Source organism: Spea bombifrons, chromosome 1 (assembly GCF_027358695.1).
Source record: "Spea bombifrons isolate aSpeBom1 chromosome 1, aSpeBom1.2.pri, whole genome shotgun sequence".
NCBI lineage: Eukaryota > Metazoa > Chordata > Amphibia > Anura > Pelobatidae > Spea > Spea bombifrons.
In genome coordinates, this window is record NC_071087.1 from 50,744,524 (window position 1) to 50,757,572 (window position 13,049).

A 13,049-nucleotide genomic window follows, 5' to 3' on the forward strand; every position below is an offset into this window, starting at 1 on the left:
TGGACGATCAGGCTCCCTAGTGCACCACTGATCAACAAGCTGTATCCAGCAATACATGTCAATCTCACCGAGCACTAGGCTATGACATGAAATCACACGCTCAGTAAACAGAATGATGGCTGCAGTGGCAGGTCCTGAGAGTTGGATGGGGACACAGCCCTGGGACAGCCCGGAAGCAGCACCAAACTGTAATTTACCCCTGCCCCCAAAAGTGTTCCTCCCTTGTACGTGCACCTTCTTAATGTCATTTAATATCTATATGAATGAACAGATACATTTCAAACAACAGAAGAAATCAATGCTTTAATGATTCTTATTTTCTTAATATCAACAAATATAAAGAGAAAAACATGAACATAAAGTAAAAATTATAATTTTGACAATCCAGTGGAAATTTGAGACAACATAATTCTTATTCTATAGCACTGACAATACTGGATTAAAGGAATTAAGAAACTATTTTACTTTATATGTTACTCTCTTACTTAAATTAATTATACAAATTATGCATTATTACACTAAATGTTATGTATACATACATCAGAAATCATTCTGAAACCATAAGGGTTATATATAAAATGTAATTTTGGTGCAAAATGTGAACAGTGATCTTATCACCACAGTAAAAGCAAGGACACATAATGTCTGTGCTAAATTTTAATTTCTGCAATGATGTGAAGTTTAGATATTTTTTTAAACAAATAAAAAATTACCAGGGCTCAAACCCAAACCAGCAAGTATACTGTATACATTAAATAAACATAAGGATTTAGTCCTGCAATTTGGCCAAAGCAAACAAGTTCATCTGCCATGGAAAGGCACCCCATGGGAGGCGAGTCCGAAATGGAAAACAGTTAACCTAACATCCTATGGAATAACGACTTGGAAAATGTAATTAGTTGCTATGGTGATAAGACCTATTTTAAAAATTTGCACTGTAAACCTTTTTTTTTTTTTATAAATAACCCCATGCGTCTTGTAGAATGAATTCTAATTAGTTGCAAGGTTACCAAATTGCATAAAAGTCTGATTAAATAGTGCAAATGAATTTTTTTTTAAAAAAAAGCACATCCTTTAATCATAAAGCATGGTCAAAAAGATTTGAAAACCATTTTGTCTTAATAAAATTGATGACTTTCAATGTGCTCATCTTGACTGTAATCTAAAAGTCATTGCACAATAACACAGTGTTTTTCACCATAGTTTTATGGTGAGCTGCGTGGAGCTGACATGGCTATATAGGTTTGGATTATATAATTAACTGCAGCCTTATTTTCATGTTAAATGCATATTGGAACCATTTTTACATGGAACCATTTTACATTTTACTGAACGCACATCAGTGCAGACATTCCTTAGTTACTGGCATTAGAAAATTAGACTATTCCATTGAACTCCCCCTGGCTGCTATATATATATATATATATATATATATATATATATATATATATATATATATATATATATATATATATATATATATATAGTTCTTGCACATGCTCAGTAGTACTCCCACCTAAAATCAGTGAGCAGCAGCAACCAATCACATGTTATGTAAGCACTGATTTTTTGCATGTGTGCATGTGATTGGCTGCTGCTTTAGTGACTTCCATGTGAGTGCTACTGAGCATGTGCATACTAATGGTTCCAGTAGAGGCAGCCAAGGGTCTCCTTTTCTAACTCAAAGAACAAGAGAGTGCAATGGAGTAAAATTCATTGAAAAAATAAAAATACAACTTCGGGGGCTACACTCTTCTTTTAAGTATCTCTTCTTTGTTGATGACTCTCCCTGGTACCATATCAGCAATTCTGTGATGGACACATATAAATTTCCCATATTGCTGACCAGCACGTGTAAAGAGCTGCCCTGCATTATATGGGTTGTAGAAGATTGCAGAAGGAATTGGCCACATACATCTCACATACTTCAAGGCAGCACTTTACATATGCTGTTGAGCAACTTGTAAAATGTATATGTTTTCCTCAAAAAACGGGACAACCAATAAGACAACACTAGCCAAGACACAATATTTAATTTAAAGAGTCCATCTATTCATAGGAGGGAAGACGTATTCTTCTATGCTCCGGCACAGGAGGATACGGAAAGAGAACAGGAAGTGGCAAGTGTAATAATAAAACGGGAGAACTGTTACTCCACAAAAGCGTTGGAGATAAATTCATCTAGAATCTACTGTCTGAATGAATCTAACACAACGACAAAGGATCTCTGCTTGCCTCATAAGCTGTTTAGTAAATTATCTTATGTTATTGTATTATTTATCAGACAGAAGTTTAGTTGTTATCAGCGTACTACTTACACCAGTTATAAGAAGATGCTAGTTATAGTTTGGTGCCTATTTCGTTAATAGCAGCTTTCTTATTATGTTGCCATAATGGGGTACACAAGACAGTTAAGCATCATTAAATATATTATAGGTCTTGTTAGGACTCCATTTAATCTCCATTTTAAACATAAATAAATAAATGTGCACCCCTTTCTTATGGAACTGTTCACAGGTCCTCTGTAGCCGGGAAGCTGTACCTGTCCTTCTATTTATTCTTAATCTCTCATCAGCGTTAAGTGAGGGACCTAGAGACTGAGCACACAGTAACCAAATCAATCACAAAAGACCACTTACACATTCAACCACATTTCTAAGGCGGACTTCCAAAGGAACCCTTGTCTACTTAATTATAACCTTTACAGCACTTTAACCTTTGCAATCTCACACATTTTAATCGTCTCATGAGAAGTGACAATGACCAATTTGTTTAACAAGGGGTATATGTATACATTTTTGTTTGAATCATCCAATTGAGCAGGGCCTTAGGAGATTTATCTTATACACTTGGCATCCATTTACTCTCCTTATGTATTTTCTTGTATATTCCACGATGCTGCAAATTCAGAGCATCACTTTGATCACCCTAAAAATTTGTGTCTCCTGTATGAAAATCTAAAACCTTTAGGTTAGGCAACATGTTTTTTTTCCTGAACACCTAAAGCAGCATGTGAATACAAACAATTCCTTATATCAGCTGACATTAATATGAATTTTAAAGACATTTTAATGCGAAGGCATCTTATTTCTGTTATGAGAATCTTCAGATATTCACGGCATGAGCATGCTTCTTGCAGAGCGGCTTGTCCTTCTTGGAGAAGAATGTTTGTCCCTCTAAACTCTCACAGCATACCTTGATGGAAAAATAAAAGGAAACAGGGCATGTGACAAGGATGACACCTTTTACAGATGTAGGTCAGTTAATCAACACAAATATACTTTAGAATGACACACACCACTTACAATATACATTTCCCACAACTGGCCCACAGCTCCACACCAACTGTTCCCAGGTCAACCTTAGGTTCTAGCCTACTAAAAGCCAAAGCAGGCTTAAAGTCTAGCCTACCACCTATCAAAGAACCTCAGATGTTTAGCTTCCAGAATAAAAAAATATCGGGGAAAGACTAAGTGATCTCAATATGTATAGCTTGGAAGAGAGAAGACGAGAGAGAGTATATTTCAGCATTTTAGATTGTAAAACCTGTATAGACTAACGGCCTCAAAAACCGACCTTGAAGTCTGGCCTTCTAGCTCCTAAGCAAGCTGAGAGGTCTATCAGCAAAATCAAAACCCGATATATAACACTATCAACATCCAACTAAATACTAAACCCACCTATTAAACTGCATTCTGTGGTATACTAAAATCGTCTTCTAATGTCCTAAATCCAGTATAAGAACAATGTGCCATGTAAGGATGCGTTGAATGAAATATTCCTATTATATCAAATGTCACTAGTTCTAGTATAACATCCAAAATATTTAACTAGGTTCCCGATTTTTTTTTTATTATAAAGGGAATGGTAAGCTGAGAGTGTATTTAATGAAACTATTTAAATTAAGGGTGGATTTAACTGAACGATCAAATAAAGATGTACTCACTGAACACACAAAGCAAGTGTTATGCCAGGCATGTCCCAGGGCTTCCAGGAATCTGTCTCCAGCTTCAATAGGGAATTCACATCCATGGCAAATCGTACCGAACAAGGAATAATAATCTAAACAATAAAATTTCCAAACATTAGAACACAAACATCTTTATTACTAGGGATCTCATATACTTCAGCCGAAACTCATTCACAAGAGTAAGAGAAGCCAATTGGACGGGCAAAACACAAGGAGACAAAATAGGTTGATTGCAAAAGCATAAGGAGAGGCATTAATGCCAGGGACTGACTTAATGTTTAATCTTTTCCTAGTAGAGCCAGTACTGCAACTCAGTTCAGCTTGGCTACACCACACCTTTTCAGTGACATTCTAGAGATCCTTATCTAAAGAGTCATGGGTATCCATAATGTGTTTCAGATCTGTTCTTTAAGATGGAATTTAATGGCTGTCACTGAAAGAACGAAGTCAGTTAATCTTATACTTAGCAAGCATAAGTGAAGTCTCGGTGGAACACTTTAAGAGCCTGTGGTGAACATTAACCTTATATTGGGGACAGATGCATCCTATAAGATATCTTGCAGCTTAATGATGGATAGCATTACAGACTAAAGCTATGACTAAAATGTGTGTATATATATATGGCAACAAAGTGCAGTACACAGGAGCCTTATCGTAGCTGAGGGCAATGATTTGGTGAACATGTTTTCTTTCCTTGTACAGTTTAAGAAGAGGTCTAATCATCTAAAAACAGATCTCTGCAGGATTACTTTCTCACAGCATCAGGATGGAGAGTTGGGTGATAACAGGAACAGTCATCATAAGGATCGGAAAAAAAAAGAGTTAATGAGAATAGTGAACTTGAGCAATTCTTTCCCACCACAAGTGTTAAATAGGATTTGTTTTTGACCAGGAGAAGGGCAGGGACAGAGCGAGAGTGATTGAGTAATGGACATTCAGAAAGCAGGCAGGGTGGCGAGTATTGATAAAATAAAGTTAAATAAATAGATCCCCCACTTGATGAAGAAACAAAAAGCAGAGCCAAGATGTATTTTCTTATTGACCGAATAGATTTACAAGAACTAAGATCACAGCTTTGCTCTTTAATTCAATTTACGCACACATCAATCCATAGATTAATCATGAGGTTAAAAGTTATGACAACTACTGTGTTATTCTATGGAACCTATTCATCAGCTTGACAAAGAGGCTCCACAGACCATTACAGTTGCTGGAATGTTCAATATTCAACATTTTACCCTTTTAGTAAATCAATTCCCATAGGTCACCAAGAATGTGCTCCACGTAAATCGGTATTATGTTTAATGTGAAGCAAACAAGAGTCTAAACGCGAGGAGCTACATCATTTATTTCAGTTTCTTGTGGCAAGACGCAGGAGAACTCACCTGTTTCGCAATAAGGTTCTCCATCTTCTAAATGGAAGATGCTGTTCCGAATAGGTATATTGCAGGCCACACACACGAAGCAGGAGACGTGCCAAGTCTGCTTCAAAGCATTGATGACTTCCTGTCGGAGTTAAAGAAAGGAGAGGCGCCAATCAATAAATGATTCGGAAACAAATGGCGAACAGTGGGTTATTTTGCTTGGCATTTGATGCTTTCCAGAGAAACGCTCAGCTTTCATATTTGTCTCAAGACACGGTTATATGAGAGACTAATTAATAATTGAAGCTGCTACAGTTTAGCTGAATCGTCAGTTCCAAAGAGGTTTATTTCTGGTAATTGTGAAGATTAATTTTCTGGGTCAATAAATATATGATCTGAAAAGTGTTGGGATGCACAGTTTTTTTTTGTGTGCTTTAATAATGAAATAAACTATGTTTGGTGGGAAAGGGTGTCTATGAGAAAGGAAAACTGCAAAGCAAGGCCATAGATCCATCACACACATCTTATATTTAATACCCTCAGCATTTTTGTAATTGGGACAAAAATAAATATGCCACCACTGTAGAAATTAATTTAAATGGGGAATAGTCACATCTGAGATAAAACGGAATTCAGCCATAAAAATCTCATCTTTTATCATCTTTAATTTATGTTCTGCTTTTAGAATTTTTAGATGTATAATTGAAACCCGCCAAAGACATAGCCGGGGTTTTGCCACATGCCCCCTTCTCTTCACCTTAGGTGCTGTTGGGTTATCAATAACAGTAAGCAATACCATATGTAATATGATGTGTATACTGCTGGTGCTATATAAACAATGTCGACGATATGATAAAGATAACACAATTAAATTATCATGGTACATAAGCAGGCATGGACCAAAGGCGCTCTAGTGGCAGATCAGGTCTTGCGGTGTGAGACTGCTGACTGGATATGCGCGGCCATTCTGTTGTGAGAGTATTAACCCCTTAATGACAAAGCCCGTACATGTACGGGCTCAAAATGCATTGTTTTCAATGGGTTCAGGGACCACCCATTGTCCTTAAGGGGTTAAAAAAATAACATATGGGGTGACAGTCGCACATTTTTATACCGGGACAGACCCGGCAAATTTGGGACTGTTGGCAGGTATGGTATTATTTGTATAAGACAAGAAATTAGTTGCATTGGGAGGCATTTTACTGTTTTCATATCTAAAAAGGATCTGCTACAAATCATATGACACACAGAGACACACCTGGAACAGCTCAGCTCTGTAAATACTGTAGAGGATTATTACACTGAGGTTTTCTTGAAAAAAATATTCAGTTTTTTGTTTTTTTTACATTTCTTTGTTCAGAATCAGCTGCAAGGAACACAGAACAATACAAAACTAGCAACGCTCAGATGTTAACTCAAGGCAACAAAATGTCCTTGGAACTTTTTTATTCTATTTCTCCTTGGCATCATAAGAACCAAGTGACAGGTTTAGTAGTTTCGCTGTAGGTAGTATTGTTCTCATTCTGCAAACACAAATCTTAAAATGACAACAATGTTCTGTAAAACATTCTGCGTGTTACATACGGACGTGGCTCTCTTCTGTAATAATAAGGGGTTAGAAGGTCTGACACTTATATCAAAACATTGATATACAGCACTCTATATGTCATCCATGTAATTGAATCTAATTCGCATACTGTCTGGCTGCATATATACCTTTTAAAGAGGAACATACTCTGAATACTAAAGGGACAAAACTATAACTATCCTTTAAAATGCGGATTAAGGAGTGAATACATAAACATATATACACACACACTATATATATATATATATAATCAATCTTCACTCCTTAATCAGTATGTATATACACACATACACATATTTTAATAGGAAACACATACATTTTTGTATGTCAGAGTATAACTCTCTTTCTCTATTTTCAGTTAAAGGCAGTAAAAGAATCATAACCCAAAGAAAAGTGCAATACGCGATTATTGAACCCTTTTATAAACAGGCTAGAGGAGTCATGCTTTAACTTGCAGTCCCCTGGTAACATTGGGGTAACCATCTATAGCTATGTGCTCCTAAGAAGTGTGTGACATTGCAAAAAAGTGAAAGTTTATCTATTAGAAGCTTTTGTTTCATATCTTTGAAGAATTGGCAAAAAAAAACAGTTACTGGAATTAAAACAAAAACGACAAAAAACATTCGTACATCAGTTACATGTATGCTATATTTTGTGTGTGTGTGTGTGTGTAATTGATGAGACCATTTTGCTAGAGAGTTTCTACTGGAGAGCAAACAGAGAAATTAATAGAAACATAATTTTCTAAATACACACAAACCGATTTTTTGGTACATAAAACCTATACAAAAATAGACCCCAAAACACAACTATACTTGAGCCCTGAACTATATTGCGATGTTTGTGCACCGCCACGTGTTTGCCCAGAGACTTTCGATGGCCACAAGCATTATATACATTTGTCTATTTAAGAAATACGCACATAGCTTTTGTCTTTTTCCAATCCTTTGAACCGTGTGTATCTTTAAAACTATTCTTACGGGGCTCGCTGGTCAAATAGTTAGGAAATGTGTTGAGACTGGTAGAAAGAAAGATGAAGTGTTACGAGTTTCCTGCACTCTAGCAGATGACTATTCCAGCTGGGCCGAGTATGCTCTTGAATAAACACTAGTAGAAGACAGTCGTTTAACGTCACATCTGAAACAGCCAAAGACTTTGCAAATTTCATCTGACCCATCTATAAAAACGCAACCCATGCAACGGCCGTATCGCCGTTTACTGTATAATTTATTGGCCCTTTTGATAGCTTCCAGCCACGCCAGGAAAATAAGCCGTATAGTATTGTCTAGCTGAGGTGTATTAAGAGTAGACTGGCCCCCTGCCCCCGAGAACAAAACTAATAGAACCAAATGATGCAGCGTACTATATATCATACTTGGGTTTCTGAATCGCACGGACGTTTGGTTTTCACTGGAGTCTGTATCAGGCATCAAGAACACGGGTGCCTAATTAAATCGGTATTATTTAAGCGGTTCATTTGCACATGAGACTCTCAGAGTTTTACACATCTAAATCATTCCAGCTCAGATGTCTAACTGGAGAAAGATGATAGCTCTTGGCTTCTACACAACCTGCTGCCTTTTCTATTGTGGATAATCATTACTAAGAACGCTGGGCCAGTGCATCCAGTTTAAATAAGACATGGGAGGTAATATTGGACACATTATTTCTTATGGATTATGTGATAAGGAAGGTTATTTTTTTTATTTTACCTCACATATATAAGACCTACCACAAAAAAATTCTTCAGCTCAGAGTATAAAAAGAGTCCATCTGCAAATTCAAATCTTCGCCATGTCGGCATATGCCTGATCCAACAGCACACTAAACAAGCTGGCCATTATGTTAAACAGGTGCGGGACAGCTCTGCGTGTTTCACACATGAACACTATAGAGGGCTTAGAGATGACACCAAATGGAACAGAGCTGTCAAAATAAATACATAAACAGGACTGCTCCTTTAACATCACTTTAGAACTGCAGGATCTTCCTCTATGAACTTTCTTCTTCTATGAAATGTGTGTGTTCTTAGCCCTCCTTGTCATCACACTATGTGGTAAGAGAAGGTGTAAAGGAGTTCCAGCTGGACCAGGTGTCTATCAAGCAGCCGGGACATACATTACATCTATACATACCTACCTCATCCAATGCAGTTTTCCATAGGCAAACTAATAACAGAACTACATCTAATTGCAGGAATTCTCAAACATATTATGTTCAAAAGTTCAAGATAAATCATGACCTAACATGTTCCAGATCTGATTTCATAAGTGGAAAATAATATATTAAAAAAAATGGAATTTTTTTGACCCTATTTTGTTACTTACCCCAAGAATCTTCCTCTGGCAACGGGCACAATCTGGTGCAAAAAACTTTTCATAACAGATCTCACAATAGAGGTGACCCTTCTCTTGGACAAAGCCCATCTCTGCCATGCTTTTTTTGCAATGAGCACAGTTGAACTCCTCTGGGTGCCAAGATTTCCCCAAAGCCAGCAAGAAAGGCCCTCTGAAATACATAAAAAAGTTACATTAAGCGTAGACTGTAATCGGTGAACCAGCTAATCTATCAAGTATGAAACTCTCCTTCATATCTTTATATCTAATTGTTGTTCAGGAACATTCTATGTAATCCATTTGAAGAATAAACTAACAAACTCTTTCAATAGCGCAAAGTTTAAAAACAATGTTAATTTTTAATTATATACTAAAATTAGGGGAAGGACGGAGATCACAAAATGCTCAGTACAGATCGTTCTAGAAGGTGACTTGGTCTTCCTTGACCAAAATGTAAAAATATAAACCACATTTTTATACATATATATATATATATATATATATATATATATATATATATATTTACACAACCAATGTAGTTAATATTTGACATTGCATGTTTAATAAGACTTCAATGAACTCATGCACTTATCAGACTGAATCCCTGAAGGCTGCCATAGCAAACAGTATCCTCAATCAGTAATCCTCAAACCTCTGTATGGGCAACTTTACACACCAATGATTTCTCAGTTATGTACCGGGCCAACAATAGCAGTCCTTATGTCCAACAAAGCGCTCTCTTCTCCGAGTGTCAGCACAGGCTAATTTAACGGACTCATTAACAAAAGACTGACACTAAAGAAGACAAGTCTTCCTGTTCCAGACAAGATTAGGTTTCTACCTGCGCTAAAAAGACAGGCTTCGTTAGCTACAAAATAGGATATGGCGAGTGTGGAAATGCAAGGGAAAGAATATTAGAGGGACGCTGGGACACAAAAGGAAGAAAAAAAAACATCGGCAACAGAATCTGTGCACGGTTATAGCTGTCTAAAGATTACAATGCGGACATTCTTTGGTCAGAGCACCAAGTTCAACCCCAGGTGAACAGGGGATTATATAGAAAAGAGTAATTTTGTGTCATGCCTTCTTTATTCAAGACGAGCATCATACCGGTTGTAGGGCATTACATAAATCTAAGCTTTGCTGTTAGGATTTAGAGCTATGATATTTTACAGATATTTAACTAGATAATCAAAGGGTAAAGGGGGGGGAAAGATAAGATTGCATCCATTGAAAAAATAACTTAATTAAGTTATAAATTATTTATAAAATTATTTAATATAAATTAAATAATATCTTAATTATCTTAAGTTTTAGTAGATCCTATAATGTATGTACACTAAGCATCACTAGTATATTTTAGATCATATAGAACAATAATAATAATAATATTTAGAAAACAAAAACATGTTTTATATAGTGCTATCCAAGCTATCATTGGAGCCTTTATAATGTAAAGTGAAGTTAGAGATAGGGCGCAAACTGTCCCATCAACCTCCTCTTTAGTGAATAAACACAATGTCTCCGGTGTTGTTCTATGTAAATAACTCCCATAGCATTATGGTATTCAGCTAATAAACAACACCATACAAACAGCATTGGCGTTAGTTCAAAATGGCGGGTAAATTTTGTTTATTTCTGTAGTTGCAGTGGACATACAGCAATTCCACTTCATAACCCAAAATATTCCAACTATTTTTAACTACTACACAAATTAAAAATATATTCTCATCGGACAATTTACTAGCTTGAGAAAAGGACAACCTCTAAATATTTAACAGATTTAAAAAGAAAACGTATATATCAATAATTAACGGTGCTAATAAAAAAGTTATACTGTCTGAGGGATCAATTTTAGCTTTGTATCTCAAGGGCTTTTGCGTGCCATCGAGAAAGGCATACACGTCGTCGATGTACTTTGGCTTCAAAACAGGTGTACTAGACTGTACTAGACTAGACGGTGTATCACTTGATACAACCGGCCGATTCTTTCAAGGTAATTCTGCCGCCGAGGGCACGAACTGTAATTATACTAAAACGACAGCACTGAGAGCAGCTGCAAAACGACTAAATGCGATCAGGAGAAATGGGAAAACTTGTTTTACAAAAACACAGGTGGAAATGCCATGTTATTAATTATGATGAGAAAAAAAAGTATAAAGAATATAATTGCAAAAGTTAGCAAATGTAGCTCAGGCTGGGCAATGGAAAGCAAGCAAAAGGCTACAAAATACATTGTTACCAGTCAGCTGGGCTGCCTTCAATGTGTTTAAGCAAATAAAGAAAAATGGCCCAGAGAAGGAAGCGGTAAATGATTAAATTCTTGAGTACTTGTGACATACCTTCCAAAGGCTCCTTACCTTTTAATTGATTAGTGTAAATTAACATGGTTTGCATAAGCTAGACCCGTGCTACTGATGTTTGTACAACAATTAATCGTAATCACTAGTTATTATTTGATTTTTGGATTAAGAACCAGCTGCTTGTAAGTATTTGCTTGAATGTAGTATAGTAAAATAGTAGACCCCTCCTCCCTTCCTTATCCTTCTGCAAAGATTTTATGAATCAAACTGTAAATGCCATTTCAAAAAGTCTTCAGGGATTCAAAAATCTTGAATCCCATGGGCCCCTGCCTCACTCCATTGATCAGTACCGCCGAAAAATAGCAAACGCACAGAGGGACTAAATGAGAGAAACGAGTCTGAGCGCTGGGATATGACTTCATTTCTTGGCGCTCATATGCAGGCAGTGAGCGAGGACCCCGAGGGGGCTGTCACCGGCTGCTCGATGAGCCTTTCCTGAAAAAAAAGGTAGGTAGGTGTGTGTATGTGACTATGTATGTCTATATATGATATCCGCGACTGTGTGTATGACTGTGTGTAAAGCTATATCAACACTTCAGAACAATTGTATTTGAAAATGATCAGCTACATTAAGAATAAAATAAGGATCTTCATCTATTATTTGCCTTATATATATATATATATATATATATATATATATATATATATATATATAAAACCAATAACCAAATAATGATAAGTGTTGGGAATTTCTCAAAGCACACATTTTCAAGAATCATTTCACCAACTAGCTCTATCAAATTAAGAACGTAAAAAATGGTAGCAAAAGTTGAAGCAATATACCTAATAACCAAATTGCACTTGGCACACATAGGAGTGCGAGTTCCCGCAGGTATGTGCTCTGCTCGCTGAAACAATGTGTCCTGGTCGGCCACGGGATTGGGGACAGCTGCCTTGCTATCTGCTGCTGCTGCTTTTGTAGCAGTTGGAGGATTGTTTGTGATCCTTCCACTTGAGGGGGCTATAAAAAAATATAAAAGATAACATTTAGAACAACGCAAGTGCAAATAAAATTCTTATTTTAGTATGCAAACTGGTCATGCGTTATGGAAACATTTGTGATCCATTCAAGTACTTTGCTCTCCATGGACTTTAGAAGTTTGCATAAGGTCTTGTAAAAGGACCTAATCAACAAATTAAATCTCTTGTTAAAAATGTGGTATTCTAACTAGCGCATTAGAAAGTATGTTTCTGTCAAGCTTAGTGAAAAAACTTTATATGACAGATACAAAGGTTTCTGTTGTGAATGCACCATACTCATGTTCCTCGGACCTAGCGTTCTATATCCTGGTGGAAGGCTACTTATCAGATCTTCATAAATGCAGCTCCTCTTCAATGCAGTGGTTTTATTTACATTTATGATACATTAAAGACCTTTAAATATTGGATATTATAGTTTCAATGTTTACATATTAAATAACCCCAATA

At 36.4% G+C, this 13,049-nt stretch overlaps 1 protein-coding gene across 6 annotated transcripts in view; it reads right to left on the bottom strand.

Annotated features, from left to right (window-relative positions):
* Nucleotides 1-2,568: 2,568 nt before the first annotated feature.
* The window catches only part of PDLIM5 (PDZ and LIM domain 5), an 89,632-nt gene continuing 79,151 nt past the window's right edge, over nucleotides 2,569-13,049 (bottom strand). For all 6 annotated transcript variants that reach the window (XM_053461585.1, XM_053461584.1, XM_053461583.1 and 3 more), the window contains 5 exons: nucleotides 12,405-12,582; nucleotides 9,250-9,430; nucleotides 5,356-5,476; nucleotides 3,947-4,062; nucleotides 2,569-3,195 (listed from right to left, as the gene is read on the bottom strand). In XM_053461585.1, coding sequence (XP_053317560.1) covers nucleotides 3,106-3,195; nucleotides 3,947-4,062; nucleotides 5,356-5,476; nucleotides 9,250-9,430; nucleotides 12,405-12,582 — 686 coding nt within the window. In that variant the 3' untranslated portion in view covers nucleotides 2,569-3,105. The remainder of the gene's footprint in view (nucleotides 3,196-3,946; nucleotides 4,063-5,355; nucleotides 5,477-9,249; nucleotides 9,431-12,404; nucleotides 12,583-13,049) is intronic.